This window comes from Protopterus annectens, chromosome 5.part1, assembly GCF_019279795.1.
Source record: "Protopterus annectens isolate FY-2018-M chromosome 5.part1, PAN1.0, whole genome shotgun sequence".
Classification (NCBI taxonomy): domain Eukaryota; kingdom Metazoa; phylum Chordata; order Ceratodontiformes; family Protopteridae; genus Protopterus; species Protopterus annectens.
In genome coordinates, this window is record NC_056736.1 from 350,864,481 (window position 1) to 350,891,022 (window position 26,542).

The following is a 26,542-nucleotide window of genomic DNA, read 5'->3' on the forward strand; positions in this document are numbered from 1 at the left end:
AATAATCCACATACATATATTTAACAAAGCCCTACTTCTAACCATACACTAAATCTTACATTCATTACCTATCTATGAACTTACCTTAACCTGCACCCTAACCCAAAGGTCCGTAACTATCGCACACTTACCTTATGGAGCTATACCAGAGACGGGCCAGCCATGGTAATTCGACATTTCCAAATTTGCGGTTTTTGATGTTCGCTGTAATGCCAGTTCACGCAATACGTGTCAATGTTCACGGATTCGCTTAAATAGACTTTCGCTCTCGTAATAGGGACCCAGATATTTATATACATATATGTACGTATATATATATATATATATATATATATATATATATCTATATATATCTATATATATACACACACACACACGCGCGCGCGCACACTCATTCATATATATATATATGTATATATATATATATATATATATATGGGTCTACCTTATAGCATCGAATCCCCACAAGGGTGAATCACATTTCATTGAGACGAATAGATCAAAACTGCAGAAGAGCGAAACTCCAAATCATCGAACCATACTTCCACAAACACACCCCCGGACTAAAACAAAAAACTACAAGAACTTTACCTACAACATCCCTACCCCCCCAAAACACCAGAAACTACACTATCCCATCTTACATTTTAGCAGAGGGGATGTGCCCTCCTATACTCCCCACACCCCCTGCAAATTAAATATACCAACTCTGAGATTCCACTACATTGTTGAAAAGGGCACACACCCACTGCATACCCACATCTACCCCAGAGCTGCCAAATGAACTGTACATTTACAGTATCTCCGTTCCCTTCACTACTGTTGCTATGGAGGAATAGGAAGTCCCTTCAGTTTGTGGAAGTGTGGTTCGATGATATGTAGTTTTGTTCTTCTGCAATTGTGATGCATTCGTCTCAATAAAATGTGATTCGTCGTTGTGGGGATTTGATGTTATAAGGTAGACCCATATATATATATATATATATATATATATATATATATATATATATATATATATATATATATATATATATATATATATATATATATATATATATATATATATATATATATATATATATATATATATATATATATATATATATATGTGTGTGTGTGTGTGTGTATATATATATATATATATATATATATATATATATATATATATAGATAGAGAGAGAGAGAGAGAAATAGATATATATGTAGATATAGTTATGTATCACCCCAGCAAGACTACATACAGTATTTGCATCCACTAGCCCAGTTTGTTGGAGATGTGGTCACTATGTGCAAGTGGATTGGGTGCATGCATTTTGGGGCTGCCCCCATTGCCTTTATTCCTAAAAGAGGTCGAGTCTCTTTGCTTCCATTAACTTTTTGTTCTAGTTGTACTCACAAAGCCTCTGTTTTTAATCAGGTACATAAAGGGGAAACTTTTAGGTTCATAGGTTCATAGGTTCGTACTAGGCTATCTGCCCTAAGGCATTTATAAGCCTAGCCAAAGTGTATGTGGCTTACACCACCCCTTAGGATGAGAATACTACGCCCTTTTAGGGTTTAGTTTACTATGCCTCTGTCTAGCAGTGACACAGAGATGACCCCCGGGGTAAACCTACGATCTCCCATCCACTCGTCGAGATTTCTCTTGAATAGAGTCAGTGAGGGGCTCTGCCTAACATGGACTGGGATTCTGTTCCAGAGTGTAGGGAGCCTCTGGGTTATGAATCTGTCCCTCCAGCACGTCCTATTTATTTCTGTGTTGAGGTTTAAGTCACTTGTTCTCGTGGCTCTGATGGATTTGGATTTTCTGAGGTGGAGCATGTCCATTAATTCAGGATTGGACATGGCCTTGTACGTCAGGCACAGATCACCTCTGAGTAGTCGGTATGCGACTGAATAGAGCTGGAGTTTTTTCATTCGGGCAGCATATGACATATGTTTAAGACCCTTTATCCTCTTGGTGAGGAACTTTTGGGGTCTTTCCAACTGCTGCAGGTGTCGGGTGAGATACATCCCAAATGGGGCATTGTACTCAATCATTGGCCTGATAAGAGAAGAGTACAGGGGCACAATGACCTCTCTTGATCTAGATGTGAAACCCTTCATGATAAGGTGGGCAATATAGAAGGTCTTCCTAACCACTTTGGCAATGTGAGTGTCAAATGAGAGGTTACTGTCAACCTGGGTCCCTAGGTCCCTGATTACCTCTTCCGACTTAATGGATTACCGCCTATGTGGTAATTTGTCGGTACCTTGTTTTTCCCAAAGGGTATGACTATACATTTTTGGCGTTCAGCTTAAGGCCATGGCTCTGGCACCAATTATCCGTTTCTATGAGGCCTCTCTGAAGGATGTTTGTTTCCGCTGGAGTATCAATTATGGCGCCCAGTTTGCAGTCATCTGCGAACTTTGTCAGCCACAATCCTCCTATGTTTGCCTGTACTGAAAATAAATGCCGAACAAGAGGGGTCCCAGGACTGAGCCCTGTGGGACACCGCTTGTGACTGGCTTAGAGTCTGACATAGCTCCAGCAACTCTGACCCTGTGGGTTCTGTCCTTGAGCCAGTTTGCAACCCATCTTGTGACATATGGGTTTACATTTAAGCTGGTGAGTTTGTCTATGATGCCCAAGTGGGGTATTGTGTCAAAGGCTTTTGCAAGGTCAAGGTAGGCTGTGTGAACTGTCTTGCCCTCATAAATGGCCTTAGTGACTGTTTCAAAAAAGTCGACCAAGTTCAAAAGGCAGGATCTGCCCTTGACAAAGCCAAATTGATTAGGATCCAATGTCTGTAGGTCCCCAATGTCTTTGTTTATGAGTTCCATAATGATCCTCTCCATAGCTTTGCAGACCAGGCTCGCCAAGCTTATGGGGCGGTAATTTCCAGGGTCCGTAGAGGCACCACCTTTGTGAAGTGGGACCACTGTTGCCGTACGCCACTCTTTGGGTACGTATCCTGTAGTAAGGCTAAGATTAAACAGCAGCCTTATATGTGGGTTTAGTTCCTCTTGGAGTTCATGTAGCACACAGCCCGGGACACCATCCGGTCCCATTGATGCTGTGTTTTTAGCTTTAGAGAGGGCGGCTCTCACCTGGGTATCTGAGATGTTAGGGAGGCTACACTCTGCTTGGATAGTTATTTCTCCTTTTGGGGGGGAGGGGGAAGAGGAATTTGCACTGAACCTGTCTGCCAGAATGTTGGCAATGTCAGTGGGTTCAGTGTATTTTGTGTCATTTTGGACTAACTCTGAGCATATCTGGGAGTTTCCACCCAGGTTTCTAACATAGCTAAAGAAGGCCTTGTGATTGTCTTTTGTGTCTTTTGCGATTTTTCTCTCAAAGTTGGCCTTGGATGATTTTATGAGTGATCGTAGTTTTTTGCTAGTACTGATCAGAGACGCCTTCCCTTTTAGGGATTTTGCTCTGTCATGTAGTAGCTTCCTCCTCCTGTTGTAAAGTTTGTTTATGGCTGGGGTCCACCAGACCGGGTGCCTGCCTTTGGGGGAATGGGTCTTGGTTTTATTTGGGATTGCATAATCCATGCATTCTTGAAGGTGCCCATAGAAGGCATTTGCAAAGGATTCAGCAGTGTGGGTTGTGGTTTCCACTGGCCCAGGGGGCTTGAAGGATACCACTTTAGTCTTAAGAAGTGTGAAGTTTGCTTTTGAGAAGTTCTTCACTGTGGTCTTTTGTGCAGGGGGTGGGGGCGGGATGTGGATTTCCAGTGAGATTAATTTATGGTCTGATCTTACCAAAGAGGGATATACTTCCAGTGTGGAGCATTTTGTCTCCATGTTTGTGATGATCAGGTCTAGTATATTGTCTCCTCTTGTGGGAATGGTGACTAGTTGTTCCATTGCATTTGAGTTAATGAATTCTAGGAACCTTTGGGCTAGGGTGTTGGGGCTTGAGTAATGTTCCCAGTCTATGTTTGGGTAGTTGAAGTCTCCCAAAATGATGGTATTTGGAGAGACATTCATACTCTCCAGTGTCTTCAGGAAGGCTGTGTGGGATTCCTGAGTTTGAGAGGGTGGTCTGTAGCATGCTACAAACTGTAAGGCAGTTTTGCCTATGGTTAGTTGCACCTGGATAGTCTCCGATGCTTCGTGCGTTGCCACTAACCTGGAGGTGTGGGTATCTTTGATGAAAATGGATACTCCCCCTCCTTTTGTGGTTCGGTCCAAGGTTTGGGGCCGGAAAGCATGATATGAGGTAAAACCTGATAGTGCTGGGGTGCTCTCAGGAGCCTTGAACCAGGTTTCAGTCACTGCACAGACATCGATGTTCTCCATACTGAGGAGGGCTTCGAGGGCGTGCATCTTGAGGTTTAGACTTCTGGCATTGAGCAGCATTACCCTTAGTTTTTTCCACTTGTGTTTTCTAGGAGGTAGGTTTGTCATTTGAGCCTTGCCTAAAAAGGCACTATGGGGTGGCAAGAGCCTTGGCCAATATCCGAAGCCCAGGGTGACAGGTGCAAGCCATCCCTTGCGAAGCAGCGTGGCTTGTCAAGCATGTCATCCCAAGCAGACAGACATTGGATCCCCTTTGAATGACACCAGTAATTAAGCCAATTGTTAAAACTGATCATTTTGTCTTTGTACTGTGGCATCATTCTTGGTGAGGGTAAGATGCTGCTCAGGGTCAGGGTCATACCGGCCTGGGCTACATAATCAGAGAGCTCCTCTATGTCTCTTTTCATGTAGTCCAGGGAGGTACGTCTCAGGTCGTTCACACCGGCATGTACAATGACTGAGTCATATTTGTACTTGCTGTGGAGTGACCTGAGTGCTTGTGTTATGTGGCGGATTCTAGCTCCCGACAGGCAGCTTACTGTGACCTTTTCCTTGTTCAGTCTGGTGAGTGGGACGTCAGTGTGTCTGAATATGGAGCCACCTATTACAAGTGTGTCTGGCATGTTGTTTGGCCTTAAGGGCTGTGACTGTTTAGCACACTGACTTTGTGAACTATGTGTTGCATGTGCTATGTCTTGAGGTGGTGGTTGCTTGGGTGTCTGCTTTGGAGGCCTCTGTTGTTTTGGTAGATTTTTAATCAGCGCCTCCGAGTATGTTTTTGTGTGTTTATGTGTTTGGTTTGCTGTTGTGATAGTTCTATGTGAGACTGGGTTTGTGGTGTGCGTGGTTACCTTCTCCTCCTGACTGGTCTTGCCAGTACTGAATTGAGAGAGCTCAGCCTCCAGTTTGGCTATATAGTTGCATCTCTCGCATATATTTGTATTTGTCGGGAGGAGGAGAGGGTTGTCTGTGTACAAGAGGCAATTGTAACATTGCCTCAAGATTCCCAGATTCACCAGCTGAACAGGAGAGGACGCCAGCAACTGACCCTTCGACATGCTAAAAATACTGAAAAAGATTGCTGTGTAACTGAGTCAGAAAGGACCTATAGGGAGATGTGTACTCAACAGAATTTAGGTGAATGAAGTACTTTCTTTTGTTTGAGTGCTTTACCTGTATAAAAATGTTTAGGAGCAAGTGCTGAGCTTTTCAGATAGAGTATAGGCTGTTTAGATTGCAAGTAGAAACAGTTCTAAGGGAAAAATTGAAGAGCAGACTTGGCGGAGCCAGAAAAAGTTTAACCTTGTTTAACCGGCGCTGACGACCGCGCAAAGGCGGATTTTAAGCAGTGAACTACAAAAGAGCTAGGAATGGTCCCAAACAACCAATTACTACAGCTTCTTGTGCTGAGGTCACTTCCCCCAAGGACAGGTAGGCTGCTCAAGGCTCCCCACTCCCACTGGTGAGCAAAGAAACTTCCTTCTATCCAAGTAAGGTAATGGACAACACAGGAACTACACCACAGCCCAGAATACAGCAATGCCTGTATACTGGTCTAAACTAGTCGAGAAAGGCGGGAAAACAAGGATTATTTTTCTGTTTTTTTTTTTTTGTAGAAATACACAGAAAATGCAGAGACAGTGATAAATTAGTTACATAGGCTAGCACACTTTAGTGGGCAGCCTCCACAGTTAAATTAAACAAACAAACAAGCAAACTTTCGATTAAATTCGACTAAATGTAACTTTAAGTGCAGATTTAAAAATAAATGCAGTAATCAGAAAAAAAAACAGTTCAGGCTAGTTTAAAGTAAGCAACAGAAGCTATTTCCAGTGGAAAAAAAGCAAATATACTTAAATCCAGAAGGTAGTCGCTTTTTCGAGTTCCTTGCTGCTAGGACCACTCTGTAAACCCACGTAGAGCTTGTCTGAGCAGTATAGCCAGGAAAAAACGCCCAGAGGCGGATTTTAAGCAGTGAACTACAAAAGAGCTAGGAATGGTCCCAAACAACCAATTACTACAGCTTCTTGTGCTATTATTACAGAACTCACAAGAAAACTTGTGTTAGCTGACCTAGCAGCACCCTCATGCATCTAAAGTGGTTGTTTTAATGAAGGAGGTGAGAAAGTTTGAATATATAAATGCAATAGCGTGTCTCCACGATAATATAATACATAAATGCCTGCCCTGGACCTCCCTGTTTGGAAGCAATTCAGGATAAGTGGAGCTAGGTTAAGATAACTTGGTAGAATTTTGAATTCACAGAATTTAGAAATATATAATATATGGGAAAGGCTGCGAACATGCTAAATGTACAAAGTCTGAAATATAAATAGTTTGGTTTGGATTGATTATATCAAACAGTGCCTGGTAAACTACAAGTATGATACTATATAAATGCTTGTTTACTAAAGTTATTCAATGAAAGTGAATTTGTATAAAACAACAACAACAAAAAATAAATAAGTATTAGACTATTATCACTACCTTATAAGAATCAGATCTGCAGTGTTAGTGCAGTACTGTAGCTGTTGCTTTCAAATTCCTTTTTTATCAATAAAGGGATTTTGTGTCAGCTGTTTAATTGTTTGCAATATTTCACAAGTATCTAATGAACATCTAAAATTAAAAGAATAATTTAGATTTTCCATATCTGTTTAACAAGTAAAATAAGTCCCTCCAAAAATGTATGTTCTGCAGTTTTACTACAACTGAGACATTAGATAATTTTTGGAGTTGTGCCTTATGACAGCCTTTACATTGTGTTACAGTCATATACTATGCTATTTCTCAGTTGTGTGTGTTAGTTAAAGCTCTTTTCTTAATACAGGAGTAATCTCCTAAAAGACATAGAGCGATTCTGTAGCTCAGTCATGTGTTTACTGTTTGAATACATAGTATACTTGACTATTAGATGAGTTGTACTATAGGCACACATGTCAGCATTAGCAGTCCATTGCATATCTACATCTGTTGTACTTGTGTACCTAGTACAGACAATATGCATATGTTAGAGGCTGGTGCTACAGGCAGATGCTTGTTTTGTTATAACCTAAGACCATATCTGACTTTAGTTTTGTTTCTAGTAATTTAATATCGTTATGCATTTATGTTAAGCAAGGTTCATAGGTCAAATGATAAAAAACAGTAACCCTGACTTGATGTTAGGGATCCATTTGGAAAGGAAGACTGTTAAGATTTCCTCTTCTGAGATGCTGATCATGAAAAGCTGTTGCTTTATCTAATTCCCACACTCATAGTTATGCATCCCTTCTCAAAAAGGAAAAACTTCCTGATACTGGGCTTGGGTAGGGGTCTTTGGTTAAATTATATATGGAAGTTGTTTTAGTGTTTTTATTGGCCCCCCTGTAACTTTGTTCTAATACTATGGCCAGGGTAGCATCATCAGGTGCATTTTAGCAACAAATGGCATGGTTTAAGTTGTCCTTTTCCAGAAGTGAGCTTACAAGTCATTCTAGATGGTTCCTTCTGGTGATCTTTTCCTGGGCAGATTTCTGAGCATCTTATAGACTTGCAGAAGATGAAACAGATGGTGACCACTGTATAGGGTTTCTGTGTTGCCTTCTGAGTACTTCTTTTACTAGGCTAGCCTATTCTGGGAAGAAGAAAGCTTCTTGCAACATGAGAAGGGTGACCAATTGTCAGGCAGAGTTGCAACCTGTTGTTTCCTCAACTAAGTCTCTTAGCATGTCTCGTTAAGGCATAAGACAACAGTCCTGCCACTTCTTTGTCCCAGGTTGTAAAATCATGACTAAGGGCTGATGGGTTCTAAATGAGCTGTAAGACAGATATGCCTTTGAGCTATTAGATAATCCATTTTCATCAGTGCTCTTAAGAGATCAGGTGGTCTCAGTGACACTCGTGGAACAAGCCAAGACTATTTATCAAGTGAGACATAGAGCCTGTTCTGTTTTTGGAAGGAGTAAGTGGGAGGGGAATTCTTAAGTCTTCCTTATTTTGAGGAGGACAGGAGGTTGCTGCAACAGTGTGAGTTTTGCATCTTCAGCAAACACATCTAGTATATCAAATTTCAAGTGGTGATGTTCCATGGAACCTTGCCTGTGCATCTGCAGGTGCCAAAATTGTGTTCCTAGACATGCTGGCTACCTGCTGGTACATCAGGATTTAGGGTCCTTACATAGGGTTCCACTGTTCACTTTAGAATGGTAGTACATTCATTCCAAAATGCTGTTGTTTGGCATTTCATATATGCCCATAATGTTTACTTTTGGGCCTGCTTTTGTAGAAAAAGTGTTGCAGGAGAACATACTCATAGATGGCTTGTTCCTGAAGGAAATATGCCATTCCCTGGTAACATCTCTTGTTTTGGTCCTTCCAGAGTTGCAGGCTGTTGGGTCACCATCACTTGGGAGAATTTCTGTTTGGACATATCTCAGATGATTTCTGTCATAGATCTGGATTTGGATATATTCCATTGCTGGTTATCCTGCCTGTGGAGAAGACCAAGAGATTCATGTCTCTGTCTTCTAGGGAGAGAATGCAAAGGATGATGGGCACCCTTTTTCTGTTATAGTTCTAGGACTTATGGCAGCCACGAACTTCACAATCCTGTTTGCCCATATATGGACGAAGGTGTTTCAGTTGATAGTGATTTGCCAGAGACTGTAAAGTCATCATACCATCACTGACCATCTGGTGGTGTTAGACATATGTCATTAGGCTGTAATATAGTGAATCATCTCCATGAGCCTCTTTATCAACCTACCCTTCTGTCTGCCAATCCCTTCCCAGAGTCTTAGTATGGATGCTTTGCCAGTGAGTTTTGAGGAGCCCACTTAGACTCCTAAAATGGTGAAGAAAAATTTAAGCCCAAGGGAAAGGGGGACTTTGCATAACCATACTCGAGCCATGGGCAATCATTCTATCCTTTCAAGCCCTGGAAATGGAGTTAAAACCTGAGCCCCTCCTGCTCCATTTAGACAACCAGGCTATGCTATGATGTTATATGTCAGTATAAAGGGCAACATGCCCTCCAAGGAGGTGATAGCCTTACAGCTGGCAATACCTCAGCTATGACTTCATTAGAGTATTTATGTCCAAAGCACTTGAACAGTGAAACAATATTATAAGTACAGCAGAGGAGATAGAATAATATAATAAATACTAAAATAAACAAATATCAATAAAATCTTCTTCTTCTTCTTCTTCTTTCGGCTTTTTCCCAGTCAGGGGTCGCCACAGCGGATCACCTTGTCCGCACATTGAATGGCAGCACACTCACATGCACAATCAACCTGCAGCATGTCTTTGGGATGTGGGAGGAAGAGGACGACCGGAGAAAACCCACACACCACAGGGAGGACATGCAGACCAAGACAGAAGGCACCCCAATGCTAACCACTGCACCACCATGGCCGCCCAAACAAATATCAATAAAATATTTTAGAAAAAAAAAAACTCAGCTGGTAAACAGTTAAAATAAAACCTGCTACTGATCCAGAGCATTTTCATTGAACTTAAAGTCAAATAAGTGTGGAACACTCCTGAAGCCACCTTGGCAATAAATTCCAGAGGTATGGGGAGTAATAAACACATTAATAGATACCAAATGATTCAAGCCACAGCTGAGGAATTACCAGCAGCCCCATGGAGGTACATTTCAGCACCCAAAAGGTAGCATGGAACGGTAAGCTTCTTGAAGTAAGAAGCATCCAAATCTCGAAGGGATTGATAAACTAACACCGATACCTTTAAAAACAGTGCAGGATTGACTTGCCAGAGATGCAAGGCAAACTCTGTAGTACAGACATGAACCACTGGTGACTCCATCTACCATTAAGTAGCCTAGCAATGGAGTTTTGTATGTGCTGTAATTCGTCTAAGTCAGTGTTGGGAGGCCAATGTAGAGGGCTTTGCAATATTCAAGAGGAAGCAGACCAAAGCATGGATGATTGTAAAGAGACCCTCTTGAGAGATCAGGTGTTTGATTCTGGAAATGGTCTCAGATGACAAGAAGATAGCTTTACCACTTCCAACTTCTGGTCTCTGAATATCAGCAGACTATTGATAACACAGGTTTGTGCACCTCTGACACAAGCTCTAGTCTGCTGCATCCATAAGTAATTAAAGGAGCTAGTGACAAAACAAAATAAATTCTCAGAGTAGCATGCAAAGCAATGTTTCTCAGGTTGAGAAATGTTAAGCTGTACCTGATTCCATGCAAATCATTTATCAAAGAGTTCAGACTCACCATATGATCCTGAGGAAGGGAGAGGTGAAGCAGAATTTGATCAACATAACAATGATGTGTAGGTCTTCTCTCTCTGTCTCTGTTAGATCTCCTAAGGGCAGCATGAGCATCTTGAGTACCAACGGACCTTCCAAGGAGAGGGGAAATCGGAATAAATCAAAACTGAGATCCCCTGTAGGATAGCCAATAACCATGATATAGTCATCTTGAGGGCTGATAAAGGAGGGGAAGTGGTGGTGCAAGATTGGAAGCAATATGATATGAAGGCCAATAAACAATTGGTGGATAGTAGGTATTACGTGCATCTCACATACAACCCCACTATACACTTTAAGAAGCAGATTGAAGAGTTTCTATCTGTAGCTGTTGAAGAGGGAATCATTACTGATAGTACTAGGAAACAATTAATGATTTTGGATCCCAGTAACCAGTATATATATTTTCTACCGAAAATTCATACAGACCTCAGTAATCCCCCAGGAAGACCGATAGTATCTGGAAGAGGTTCCATGACTGGGCCACTGTCTCAATATCTAACTAGATATTTGAAACCTTTACTCAAATGGGTGAGGGCTCAGTTGAAAGATACCACGGAATTCCTTCAGGTTATCTCTGAAATGCAATTAGAAGCAGATTGGTTACTCTGTACCTTAAATGTTAAAGCCCTATATACCAACATTCCACACTGGGCTGGTATTGAAGCATTAGATTACTGTTTATACAGGTCAGAGTTATACCAACCAGGCTTTAATACACTTCTTCTTTGTCTCACCGAGCATGTACTTACTAAAAATGTATTTTTCTATCAAGATAAATGCTATCTACAGATTAAGGGCACAGCCCATTTATGCTGATATATTTATGGCATATATAGAAGAGCAAATCATATATGATAGCTCCCATAATCTATACATAGAAGAAATAGACATTTGGAAAAGATATTTAGATGATTGCTGGATGGTATGGCGATCGGATGAGGAACATCTGAAAGAATTTGTTGAATATCTGAATGAAAACAAATGGGGGATTGAATTCACGGTGAACCATGGCAAAGAAAGGATTACTTTCTTGGATGTTATGGTGATTAAAGCTCCTGTTAACACCTTGATAACAGAAGTCTACCATAAATTCTCTGAATACAACTCCCTTCTCCATGCCTCCAGGTATCACCCCCTACATATATGTAAAAATATTCCTAAATCTCAATATATGAATGTCAAATGTGTATGCTCGGTGAATGACTCCTATCAGCATTTCAGAGATGACCTTTCCAACAGATTTAAGGAAAGGGGCTACAAAGTAGGTCACATTTTGCAAGCCAGAAATTTGGTTGACAATACGGAGAGACATAATCTCTTACAATGTAAGATGAACGGAGAGACATAATCTCTCACAATATAAGACGAAGGCTGATACACTAAAATATCATTTCAGGTTTGTGATGACTTTCGGTAGAAATACTGGGACACTAATGGACAGTGTGCATCGTAACTGGAACATCCTCATGGCCGGTAATAAGCTTTCTGGTATGATAGGGGACAGATGTCAGTTTTCCTTTAGAAATGGGAAAAATTTAGTGTCTTTCTTTAATCATTACAAGCAAAGACCCCATAGGCTAAAGGACAGGCTACAAAGTACCCCAGCGGGACAGGTTGCTATAGGATGTTTTTCATATGGTTACTGCACACAGTGTCGCAAAATATTACAAACTAAAAATTTTAGCAGTAAAAATACTAACCAAGTATTTGATATCCCATTTTTTTCCAGCTGTAGTTCAGACTGGGTTATTTACTTTGCCATTTGTAAATGTTCTGCAGTCTATATAGGGCAAACGTCAAGACCAGTAAAACACAGAATATCAGAACATTTCAGTGAAATTAAAAACAAGAGAAACACAAATGCACTATTTAAACCTACTGAATCCCATAAAACTGCACCATTCCATTTTATTATTATTGATCGAATTCTAGGAATTAAATTTAATAAAGCAGGCTGGCATGAATTACTTAATACAAAAGAGAAGAAATGGATAATTAAATTGGGAGGGCTGTTTGCCCCTGGGCTAAGTAAACACCTCTAATTGGTCACACAGGCATTACAGACAGTATGTAAATGATGGGTTTCTTGTATCATTACACTGATGAAGGCTATGTAAGCAACTAGCCGAAACCGGTTTGTTTGTCTTTTACATACTGTTGTTATGTTTGTTATTTAAATATGAAGATAACTGCTGCCACACTCTGCTGGTCAAATTTTTGTTGTGCTTATGGTATTTTGAGACCTTGCAGATGCCATACCTGCAGGGAATACACGTGGACTGATTGTAAAGAGAGCCTCCTGAGAGATCAGGTGTTTGATTATGGGAATGGTCTCAGATGACAAGAGGATAGCTTTACCACTGCCAACTTCTGGTCTCTGAATATCAGCAGACTATTGATGACACAAGTTTGTGCACCTCTGACACAAGCTCAGGTCTGCTACAAACATAAGTAATTAAAGGAGCTAGTGACAAAACAAAATCAATTCTCAGAGTAGCATGCAAAGCAATGTTTCTCAGTTTGAGAAATGTTAAGCTGTACCCGATGCCCTGCAAATCATTTGTCAAAGAGTTCAGACTCACCATATGAACCTGAGGAAGGGAGAGGTGAAGCTGAATTTGATCAACGTAACAATGATGTGTAGGTCTTCTCTGTGTGTCTCTGTTAGATCTCCTAAGGGCAGCATGAGCATTATGAATACTAACGGACCCAAGATCTAACTGTGATACTCCACCTTCCAAGGAGAGGGGAATCAGAATAAATCAAAACTGAGATCCCCTGTAGGATACGGTTTAAAAAGTGTAAGCCAGGACAGTTGGGGATAATAGTGGAGAAATTAGAATAGGAACACAAGTACTACCTAGAGTGTTAAGATCAATGGTGTCATATGCCATATGGGGATCAAGCAGGATCAGAAGACCAGAGAAATGCTGATCTGTAGCAACAGCAGATCTTTCTTAACCCTGATGACTGTCATCTCATTGTTATGGCAAGCACAAACAACACACTAATAAAGATGCATTAGCCCTCTATAACCACAAGAAAGGAGTCAAACAGCACAAAAGCTACATTCTTATTAGCCTTATCAGGAAACGAAGGTTTCAAGATGTGTCAGAAACATCTTTATAGTGAGTGATGCTTTTTATTGAGTCAGTGTTGACAAGTGCTTTCCATAGTAACTTGTAAAAGCTCAATTCTTAAAGTGAATTTGGATATTCTATATATAACCAGGGCCAGCATATGCAGAATAGCCATGACCAACTTGGAGAGGAAGGGGTTCTGCTACAGGTTGTAAGGCACAAGAGTGAGATCCCAGTCAAGAGGTTACCTCAGATCGGAATGCCAAGCACTAACCTAGTACCAGAAGGATGAGACTGCAAGAGGTGAGAGAAAATAGTAGAATCAGATTGAGGAAGTGAAGATCTTAGATTAACAACCTTGTCAGTGAAACTTACAGTGAAGTGATGCAAAAGCCTTTGACAGGCAGTAGACCAGTACATCACTTTATGGCTGTTCCCTTGGCATGAGGTGAGAATGGATCTACACTGCAGTTCTAGACCTCTTCCAAATTTGAATAAGAGGTCTTTTTCAGATGTTGGGCACCTCTAGAGACAGATCTGCTTGTCACTCTGAAGAATTGCATTCGCTCTCAGTTTTGTGCAATTTGGCAAAGAATGGATTGTGGATATATGCTTCATATGTTCCCTAATGTGCCAAGAAAGTCTTTTGTATATCATTTCATTTCTCCTCAGCTTCAACATCTGCTACTAAATTCAGAGAAAACAAAGATAAATATTTATCTGTTTGTCTCTTCATGGGCAAGAAGGGTGTAGTTTCAGGCAATGATCCCCAAACTAACTTTGTCTTTTAAAGCAGGGTGTGACATCAGGCAGTCATGCTTCTGGCAGTTGAGGAAGCCTTCCCAGCTTAAGCTAGAGAAGTCTGTCTTGGCTAGGATGATATGTGGTTCTACTGTTGTACCTAGTTATTTTGTTAGGTTTCCTGATCCCATTAAACCTTCCAGCAGAAGTTGTGGAGGTGATTGCCAATGTTAGAAAACTATTCACTCATCAGACATGCTAAGTGAAAGATTCCCTCTTTGGGTGAAGAGGTATCCATAGAACATAATTTGTCTAGGTTTAGGTGGTACTGACCTATCTAAAATTCAAGTTTGACATGGGGGTTATATTATTCTGTTGTCAATATTGTTACTTCTGCCATCACAGTGCATTACAGTCATGTAGACTTCTGAATGGTAACCCAACAAAGTCTTATCAGACGGTTAATGAAGGGAATTATGTATCTTTGTCCACTTTTGAGAATATCTTCTTGCTTTTCCTTAGGAATGTTTAAGTCACGAGTAACAGCCTTTCCCATCCCCTATTTGAACTGGTTATTTTAGTGGGCCTGATGTTTGTGTCACTCATAAGATGCGTTTCTTGGGGCACTTACCACTGTCTTTAGTATGTCGTTAAGGACCTTTATTTGTACCTTCTTATCAGAAGTATTGAGTTTTCCTTAGCATTGACTCACATTTACTGATGAAAGTAGTTACAGAACCAACCATATCCATGTTTTCATTCTTATGGTAGAATCAAGGGGAGAAAGACCCTTTCATATCCTACATGTATATCGTTAACTAAGATTTCGTAAGGAGATAACAAAATGCATGGAACCTTTCATATCCTACATGTATATCGTTAAGTAAGATTTCCTAAGGAGGTAACAAAATGCATGGAAAATGTAGCAGCTATTTGGCTTCTTTTTTTGAGGAAAAGAAAGATTCCTGTTGCAAAAGGAACCCTTTCCAAATAGATTTTTAATTGCAACATTTCTGCCACTACATAGCCAATCACCTGTTAGCCGATACTACTAAAAGCCTCTCTGTGTGGCTACTCCAATTATCTGTTTCTTCAAGATGGGTTTGTAATTTGTTTTCCAGGTGGTACTCTGTTTTGTCACTGTTTCTCTGGTTAGATCCTGAATGCATTTGCTGTAGAACTTGTTTACCATGTCTTCAGCTGGTGGAGTTTAGCTTTAATAGCCTGAATGCATTAACTAAGACCTGTAAAAATAAGCTAAAGGACATCATGCATTCCAAAATCCATTGAGCTGGAACACTTTTATGTCTATAAAGAGTGACTTGCTTGTCTGCCATGCTGCCCTCATTGAAGGAGGTTTGTAACTATTTGAAAAGCATATCCATTGCGGATATTTGTACAGTGGATACTTGGTTATAGTTATGCACATTTACCAAACACTGCAGATAGGCAATGACTGTAGTAGTCAGTCTTCCTGTATCAATGCACTGTTTTGGGCCTTGGCATTCTAATCCTTTTGACTATTGGCCTTTTCTCCTACTCCTGCTATCCTGTGAGATTTATTTATGTACTGTATAGGATTCTTCCTAACAGTTCTCTACTACAGTGGACATCCAATATCAGATATAAGAGATATGCAGTCACCATATCAATCTGTGAGGAGGCCTCCTTCAATGGATAGTTACACCCTCTTTTCTTTCTATGTGTGGGATGGTTGGTGTGTCTATCCATCCCTATGGATTGTCCTCACAGAAGTTGAGCAAGCTAAGCAAGCATATAGTTCTATGTTCTTTATTTTTTCCTTTCAGTTATCCTTATTCAGTTGATAAAGACTGAAATCGGAAGCTCAGGGGCCAGGCTGTCCCTCCTTACCTATGTGAAGTTTGGAGTACCGGGGTAAGGCAGTCCCTCCTAGTCTGTATGAAGTTGTGATGTACACAGATACAAGCTGCATATGACTGAAATGCAGGCATAGAAATTTTGTCATGATCAGAATTTTGCCATGATCTGTATCTCATAAGATGAAATTTTAGCAGTGATCTACTGCAGAGGACTGCACACAGAAAATAGATATGGTAAGCATGCATCTGTAATGTCCACACTGTATGTAACGTTTGTTTGCTATGTATGTGCAGGTCCCTGCTTCTATGACAGCAGAAGAGCTTACCTTTGAAATTTTGGACCGAAGGAAAATCATAATGCGGGAAAAAGACTACTGGTGCTGCTTTGAAGTCAACGAGAAAGAGGATATGGGTAAGAGGAATATTGAAGAGTATGCATCACGTGTGTGTGTGTGTGTGTGTGTGTGTGTGTGTGTGTGTGTGTGTGTGTGTGTGTGTGCGCGTGTGTGCGTGTGTGTGTGTGTCTCTATGTGAGTGTGTGTGTGTATGTATGTGTGTCTATGTGTGTGTGTGTGTATGTGTGTGTGTGTGTGTGTGTGTGTGTGTATGTCAAGCTGTATCATTTTTGTACTCATGCCCTTATATGTGGGTATAAAGAATACTATTTTCTGTTATCTAAATAGATTTGTATGATGGAATGTAACACAGAAAATGGGATTACCTAGCTTTTTCGCTATAGTCATATTCATAATAAAATGCAAACTGTGTAATATAGAGATGAATAACACTTTGGCAACATGGCACATGGCTGGCAGTTGAAGTATCTGCATAATAACATCACAATGACAAACCACTTATTTTGCCCTGTGGCAAAGTAAAATGCACACTGCCTAATACTTCAGGGTTTATGGTGCCAGTCATGGTAACCATTTAAAATGCTGGGATCAATTGGAGTGATTTCTGAAAATTAGACACACCATCTAATTTTTCCGGTTTTAATTTTTGAACCTTTTTACTTGTCACTGAGAGCAAGTTAAGCATTTGACTGCTGTTCTCTGTATTTTTCTTGCAGGTGAATGAAAATGTTCTTACTTCATTTCCTTTGTTTCTCCCTCTGTTGTGTTTTACAGAACGCCCGCTACACTATTCAGAGAAGGTTTTACCTGTTTTGCACTCCTTAGGGACAGATAGCTACATGGTCGTAAAGAAGCACATTTCTATGGAGGCCATGCTAATTTATATTGGTAAGCATTTAGGATGCTAAAGGACTGTGACTGGCATTTAAATATTTCTGCTTGACTGGCATTTAAATATTTCTGCTCAAGTGGTTACTCCAGCCTTTAGCTTGGTAGAATGTTGTATGTTAAGGATGCTAGGGTAGGCCTCTGCTGTTTAGGGTCTGTTCATCTTTTGCAGATACCAGAGTTACTTGCATCCAAACTGAGTTATCTGAATGTATTTTTGGATACAAATCAGAGGTATTTTTTAACATGACACGTAATTGCAATGTTACATTGTCTCTTATTGTAGTATGGTTCTGGTTATAGGTGTGGCTCAAAACTATATCAGAATGATTACTGTGGTTATAATGTGTATGCCTGAATTGTATTCTTATAAAAGCAAACAGCCATTATATCTAAATGTTTATGGCCTGAAGGGATTGCTTGGCACTCTAATAGAGTTCCAGGAAGTCCAGTATGAATGGTAGTGTTCAGCTTCCCCACCAGATTGACTAAACTTCTTTTCAAACTTTCTCAATATGTTGTACCATCAGGCCAGGATGATCTTATGACTACTCTTGATAATCATACAACTGAATCATCTAGAGTTATTTCAAACAGAATTGAGGCAATTTATGTAAACAAGATGTTCTTAGAAGTAGTCTACTGATATAGGATCAAGTCAATATCTGTGGTGGTAATGAATTTAAGCCACCAGCCACTGATAATAAGGTTTGGGATGTAAAACAGGTACTAACTGTAATACATTCACTGACATCATTCCCTACTATTAATGAGTTTTTTTCACTTTACAAAAAGTTCGGTGAACTGAAAAAATTAATAAATTAATAAATTCAAACTCCTTCAGGTGAACAATCTCTATTTCATTGCGTGCATTAAGCACCAGAGAATTCTTAAGGGCCCATGCCTATTCAAGTTTACAAATTAAATTACTGACAGATCACCTTCACACATGGACAGGATTGGGTGTGACTTTTTAAAAATCTTAATGAGCCATAATGACAGCAATTTAGGCACTCTGTCTAGGGAAACTGATACACTGAGTAATTCATTTTGCAGTGATCTGTTTTTCTTTGCATATGCAAAGAGAATAAATTGTTGAGGGTTAAAAGGTAGTATTTTAACAAGATGACATATCCTCCTCTTCCTAGTGAAATACATTTAACAAGTCAGCTAATTGATTTAGGCAAAATAACTTTTACTATGACCATGGCCATCATTTTACTGAGAATTGCAAACATTTCAACGATAACATTATTAGAGAACCATTGGATACTTTGGTCAACTTTAGCAATGATGATTTACAACATAATGATCATATTAAGTTTTTAATCAACCCACCACGTTGGTGATCAGAGAGGAAAGCCATTTGGGGTGGACAGTACTACAAGGACTGAATCATCACTTTTTGGCTCAACAGAAATTCTAGCTTTAATGGCAGAACATAAATAGACTGATTTGATTTGATTGATCTGATTGTCGACATTTCTGTTGATAGTAATATTTTTTGTGATGACACTGATATTTTTTTCAGATAACTAAGTTAAATTTGAAAGTAGTGATAATTATGAATGCAGTATTAACAGTAAGTTTGACATTTACAATGTACCAATATAGTTATTACTGTTTCGTTAAGAGATTGTTTGAAAATGGTTTTACTTTCATTCCAGCTAAGAAAGCAAACCTAGCAGACATTCTAACTGAACCTTTGTCAGATTATACTTCTTTTTAATATTTAACAATCAGGAATATAACAACAGGCTGGAGTTTAATCCCTCTTTACCCCCTGCCAAGCACAGTGAAAGAGACATATGTATTGTGTTTTCTGACAAGCAGGTGAATAGATTTTTAACAGGTTTTACAGTTTTTCATCTATGGAAATAGAAATTCTTACTGAGTTTGATTTGTGTGATGAAACCAATGGAGTTGTTTATACAGCAAACTATCTATCATATTGGCAGGAAGGAAATAACTTTAAATAACTGTATGTAAACATTTTTTTAAAAGGTTCATACAGAATGTAGATCATGATGACTGGAATAATTTTTTTATAGGGAAATCTTATGATAAGCAATATTGTGAAGGTAACAAATTTCCATAGTTGAAAGTCTATTTCTAAAAAGAGAAACAGGAACAAGTTCAGCCGAATGGATGACTATGGCAGAGAACAGTTTGTGCCATTTCCATTTCTGTTTTTGACTCAAGAAGAAATGTGTCTTATATATTTTTTCTCAGCATTTATCACATCTATGATCTAGGCAACCTCCATAGAATTGCAAATCCCTGATGTAGGGAACATTTTTGTTTAGGATTTGCTATGAAAGAATGCATCTCTTTTAGTTAAGATGTAAAGCATCACATTTGAAATATTTGAGTCTAACAAAGTCATAAAGCTAATAAATCTTTGTGCACTGTGAAATAGAACATGATTGTGGCAGTCTGTATCCATATACCTCATCTCATGTTATACTAAGTGAGGTCTTCTTAACATCTACATGAAATATGATCTTAAAACCTGTACTGAAACGGTAGTACTTAAACATTTCTGTGTCTTTATGTTTTCATCACTTTTCTGAAATACATTGTTTAGAGTATGTTTAGAGTATGAAGTATGAGGCCAAGTTGTTATTATAGTGACCAAGCACGTTATCTACAGCATGTTTAGTTTCAAGGTTAAAGATGCAAGGGAGAAATTGTACAGGGTAAATAAAAACTCTGAAAAAAAGACCAATGTACTGTGGGGCACTTTTATATGCAAGCTTAATCATAAAATGGTTGGATACCTAGTTTACTAAAGTTATGGAACCTTGAATGTAGAACTATACTTAATCTCGTACCATTTACCTCATCTCTTTCAGCTAATAATATACAGCATTTAGACTTCTTTGGAAATCTTAAGATATGTTTTAAAGAAGTACTGATTATTTTATTTTATTTTATTTATTTATCCTTTGTTGATTGGGTTAGTCCCACTAGGCTAGTGGCCTCTTTACAGGGGATACCCAAGATGGTATTTGTACTACTATGGGAAATTTGGCGAGGGCATCTGGGAACTTCCCCTACACATTTGCATAAAGGAACATGTTTGTGTGTGGTGTGTTTTACTTCCTACTTCTGGTCGGGGCACATAGGCAGCTCAGAGAAGTGGGAAGTTTTGATTCATGCGAGATGGCAGGAGAAACTGAGTATTCTAAAGTTGAGGATGTTTGTACTGTTGATAATTGATCAACAGAAGCAGTAGATTTAAGGAAAATGGTACCAGAATAAGAAGAAAAGTTGGATATGAAGGAAGATGCAGTGAAGGAATCAGAAAAGGCAGTTAAGCCTTTTCAAGGGCAGATTAAAAAAAATAAATGCTGCCAATAAATTCAGAGGATTTGTTTCAGCAAAACCTCTTCAAGGAAGAGGTTACAACTCAAGAATGTATTGTTACAACCCTTCAGTCGGGAAGGTTGTGGGATGTTTACTTGAAAAGGTTAATTGAACATAGTGAACTGGAGAGCAAGAAGGCAGTGTTGTGGGGAGAAATAATGGACAGACTTCAAGAAGAATTAGAAGAAGTTTGGGAAATAAGGAAGGAAGAAAGGAAGTAATATGCACAAACAGTGAGAGAAAGAAAATGAAGGGAAGAAAAGACAGAAGTAAGAAGAAAGCATCGGGTGAGAATAAGTAGTAAAATGGAGAAGGAAATGGGCAGGGAAGTATGAAGTATGGGACAGCATTATTTCACCACTGGGTATTGAGCCCAGAGAGGTAAGCGCTTGTATTTATATTAACAAAGATACTTTTTGTGACATTTTTTTCAAGGTGGCACAGTATATGGAGAAATTTTTAGAACAGTATGAAAAGAGAATGAAACCCCCTGGAACTTGTGTGTTGTGCAGGCAATCAACAGAGAAGCTAAAAATATAGTATTTAAACAATTTTGAACAAAAGTTCAAAGAGACAATTTCAAAGACTATTTAAGAACTGTATGTAGAGGGATCTACTTGAAATAACCGAAAGACCACAACACCGAAACTCAAATAACCGAGACCAGAATCACGAAACCCCAAAACACCAAAAATCACAAAACTGTAAACCACACACATAACACACACAGACACACAACTGCCCCAAACTAGCAAACACACCCCTGCACCTCCCCACACACCCCCTACTTTAATATTCTAACTCCGAGATCACACAGACACACAAGGCAAACTCACACCCACACATTATAGTCCATCACACACACAAACCAAAGTCACAACACACACACACAGCAATACTCCTCACAACTACACTTACACATACATACTTATCTACTGCAGAACACCAAAAGCGCTAACTCAGACTCCCATAATGTAAAGATTTTGAATTTCATGCTTTTCGGTGTTCTGAGGTTTCGTGATTCTGGTCTCGATCTTCTGGGTATTGGTGTTGTGGTCTTTCGGTTATTTCAAGTAGACCCATGTAGAGATGTAATAGACATTACAAAAATGTATGACAATAGATGTTTATGAACTGGGGAATGGGAATATGGTATTATATTGAAAATGCAAAATTAAAAAAATGTACATTTGCTGAGTATAAGTAATGTGGGGTGGAATAAGGGGTTGGTGAGATATTGGGAACAATGAAAAACATGTTTCTTGTGTGGTAAAGATGACCATTTAATTAAGAATTGTGACAAAAAGAAATGTTTTATTTGTGGTAAAGTTGGTCATGGAACAAACAAATGTGAGCAGAAATGTATAAAATGTGAATAAGTAGGACTTTCATGAATGGACTGTAATGCTACAGGAAATTATACACAGGAAACAAAGTCAGTCTAAGATAGGAAGAGTGTTATAGTAGATAATGCAGAAGAAACAGAAAGAAAGAATAAATGAGAAAAATATAAGTATGTAAGTAAATGAATCTATGAGTAAAACAAAAGTAAAAGAAGCATAGATAGAGGAAGAAGTAATGCAAGTAATGAAGGAGATGATAAACAGATAAGAGTTAAAAGTAAAATAAATTCTATTGGGAAGAGTGAAAAATAGAAAATGTAAATTTGAAAATATAAATGTAGGAGGAAATAAAAAAAAGAAAAAGGGTAAAACAAACAAAAACTATTCCTCAAAGTGAGAATCCTAGCCATTAACAGTATAAAGAATGTTCAACAAAGACTGGGGCTGTTGGAATGGTACAGAATGCTTGATAGGGATATTAAAGTATTAGTAGGTATAAGAATAACAGAAGAAGAAAGAATACAAATTAATGGATTATGGGAAGGGAAGGTTATATGGACCTTAGGATATGAGAAATGTTCAGATATAGCAATATTATGTAGAGAATGTATAGAAAGTCTGGATTATACACTTGTAGTATTAGGAAGAATAGTTATAATAGATATAAGATGGAAGTACCAAATATATAGGATGATTGTACTCTATGCATACCTTTTACAAAAAGAGAGATTATGTTCAGGAAAATATTTGATTATGTGAGTGTAAATATGCAAGTGATAGCAGTAGGTGATTTCAACTGTGATTTAAGACAGGCAAAAAGAAGGGGCGGATGTAAACGTTATTTCAGATATAATCAAAAGTAGTAAAATGTGTTTATGGATAAACAAACACTGGACATGCAAAATGAGTAATCTGAGAACTGAAATTGATTACTTTATAGTATCAGAAAGTCTAAGTATATTATTTCATGAAGTTAAAATTACAGGATTTGCAAATCATGTAGCAATGTGGATAGAGATTCAAGATAGACCTGGTTATATAAAAGTGGGTAGAGGGATAAAAACACTCAATGAGTCAGACTTAAATGAGAAGGTAAGGAATATAATATATCAATTATGGCTGGATCATAAAAGCATTAGAGAATTTTATAAAAATTGGACAAGCTGGTAGATTAGTTTAAAAGAAAAATATAGAAAAGAAGTATTAGGGCAAAAAGGGCAAAATGAATACAATATAGTTGTAAATATAAAGAATTCAGTAACCAAGTCTTTAAAAACATAATAGACAATAAAGAAGAGTTTATAGAAAAAGAGAGAATGTTATACTAAATGAACCAATAAAAAATTATTTAAACAAAGATATTTTTGCAAGGTAGAAAAGAAGTAGCAGCACCATATTTCAGTTAAATGGTTAAAGAAACAAATAATAATAATAATAATAAGGCAGTTAAGGAATGAGGAAGAACATATAGTGACTACTCAAAAAGAAAATATACAGACAGTAAAAAAAAACATATTTTGGAAACTTTTTCTCTATGTGACACTGTAAGAAAAAATAGAACTTAAAAATTAACTGAAGAAGACAAGAGAATGGAAGAAAATATTACAATGATAAAATGTGAAAATGTGTTGAAAACAGTAAATGTAAAAACAGCTATAGGTATAGATGGACTCTGATATCTAATGTATAAGGACAGGCAAGAATGGCAAAAATAATTTTTCTTAGAGGTGTTAAATAAATGGTTTGAGAAAGGTGTAAATGATGAAAGAAGTTGTATGGGTGCAATAAATATATATGGAAAAAGGGAGAAAAATAGACATAAAAACAGAAAGTATTAGTATTGTTACTTTGATTGTAAGAGCTTTATGAAAATAGTAGAAAAATAATAGTAAGTAAGCCTAATTTTATTTTTACATTTTACAGCACAACAATGCACAAACACTAATAGACATCTGGTAAACAAATCAGTACTGTCTCACAATCAAAATAAACTTGGCATTAAAACTTCTCTACTCTTGAAACTCACTTTCATTGAAACAGCATTGAAACCCACACCACATCCAAAGAAAATGCATCTGGCCAGTGTGGATAAGGATTGCCTTTAGGCTATTTTCAAATCATTGGCCCCTTGCACACAAAACAAGAAACATACATGTGTTCTTTTCTTTGATACACATTCCTGACTTTATTAAATTATATTCCTTGTATAATACACACTTGTTAGACAGAGCGCATTTTAAATTTATTGTTTAATCATTTTTCCAGTAGGCTGTACTATGGGCAATGAAACAAAATGCATGAACCAATAATAACAACAAAACTGCCCAATTCAGCACATTTCCATCATAAAAGTCTACTTCCACACCCACACTATAAATAGAATGACAGTAATGTAAGCCATAGGCATCCTGCACAGCTTCTCACACTTATTTTCAGTTTCTTTTTTTTTGGGGGGGGGGCAAAAGGTCAAAAACCAGGGACACATTTTAAACATCGCTTGCATCATTTTTTAAAGTTGCTAGAATAAAATGTTGTGTTGCCACCACGCATTTCACTAGCAAGTCTTGAACCCAGGACACTATGCACTACAGTCAGAGCAGCATGCCACTATGCCAAATCAGCTGCTTCCTGAAAAACAGAAAGACTAAAACTTAATGGCTATCATTTAGTGAATTAATTTCTCACTTTCCACCATAGCTCTCAACCTCTTAGCACAAAAAACCTGTACAAAGCCAATAATGGGAAAATACAGATTCAGTTCTCACTTTTCACCATAGCTCTCAACCTCTTAGCACAAACAAACTGGACAAACAAAGCCAATAATGGGGGAATACAAATTTAGTTCTCACCTCTCACCATAGCTCTCAACTCTTAGCACAAAAAACTTGGACGAAGTTCACAAGTGGTGGTGGCTAGAGACTTAACAGGGACACATTTTAAACATTGCTTGTATAGTTTTGTAAAGTTGCTAGAATAAAACTGTTGTGTTAACACCATGCATTTCACTGGTGAGTCTTGAAACCAGGACCCTATGCATTACAGTCAGAGCAGCATACCACTATGCCAAATCAGCAGATTCCTGAAAAATAGGAAGACTGCAACTTAATGGCTATAATTTAGTGAATTAATTTATCATTATAGCTCTTAACCTCTAAGCACAAAAAACCTGGGCAAAGCTCACGAGTGATGGTGGCTAGGGACTCTGGGCTCTTTTTACCCTGTACCCAGGGTACAGGGTTTGAGTCTGAGTACGTCTAACCACCAGGTGTATTAAATGGGGGGCATTTTACACACACACACACACACACACACACACACACACACACACACACACACACACACACACCATTCTGCAGAGTTAGTTGCACAGCCAGGTGGCACCCCTTCACTTGAACCCCAAATCCCGGTAAAAACTGAGTAATTCAGCATAGTTGGGGATCCTTTTTTCTTGCACTAACCGATGTCTGAAAAATTGTCTTGCCTGTGGAAAGCAGATTCCACACCAAGACTTCCATTCATATTGCATCACTTGTTTAGACCCAGACCACAACGTCCCCCCTTGGCGGTTCTGTGCCCTCTTTAAAGTAAGAACCATTTGTCGGAGAGCTCTTATTGCAGACAGGTATTTTCATCTTCTGTCTTCTCATTCTGAAATGGCGTCCCATCAGCCAACAATCTGTAGACATTCCGAAAAAATGTAGAGATAAAGATAGAGACAGACCACACAAGGCTAAGCCTTCTGACGACTCTACCACTAAACAGGTCGTCAGTTTAGAATTCAGTGAGACGCTTTTGCAGCCCCTGATGCCTGATACGATATCTATGCAGACCTCTACTGAGACCCTTTCAGAGTCTGGTATGCCTCAGAAATCTTCGTCTTCCAAGCCTTTGGTTGTCTCTACTTTGGTTGGGTTCAGAGCCGCGACGCAGGCACAGACTTCCAAGGAGGTCTTTTGCACTATGGAATCTAGACAAAAACTGACGTCTTCTCACCCGACTACCGTTTCTTTCAGACCGATGGATACTCTTAGATCTAGAAGCCAGGCCACTCCTAGAAAATCTACCTCTAGCCACCATCTTACTCCTGCTCCACCACCCCAAGCCCAAATGCTTAAAATGGTGGAGGATCTTATATTCCTTATCATGGGCAGTCAGGCCACAACTTCTAAAAAGAAAAGACATCCTTCTCCTGAAATACTGACAGAACAGGATTCTGTGGAATCTGATTATTCAGTTTTTAAGAGGAACAACAACCTCTAACTTCTTATGAGGATTCAGATGCAGAGGAATGCATTCCTTCTGCCTCCCCACCAGAAGACCTTTCCTTTGAGGAAACCCATCACACCCTCAGGGAACATTTTCAA

At 38.7% G+C, this 26,542-nt stretch overlaps 1 protein-coding gene across 6 annotated transcripts in view; it reads left to right on the forward strand.

Moving 5' to 3' along the window:
* ARAP1 (ArfGAP with RhoGAP domain, ankyrin repeat and PH domain 1) overlaps positions 1-26,542 on the forward strand; it is a 2,759,262-nt gene that overhangs the window by 2,416,711 nt on the left and 316,009 nt on the right. For all 6 annotated transcript variants that reach the window (XM_044073028.1, XM_044073030.1, XM_044073029.1 and 3 more), the window contains 2 exons: positions 16,517-16,634; positions 17,353-17,466. In XM_044073028.1, coding sequence (XP_043928963.1) covers positions 16,517-16,634; positions 17,353-17,466 — 232 coding nt within the window. The remainder of the gene's footprint in view (positions 1-16,516; positions 16,635-17,352; positions 17,467-26,542) is intronic.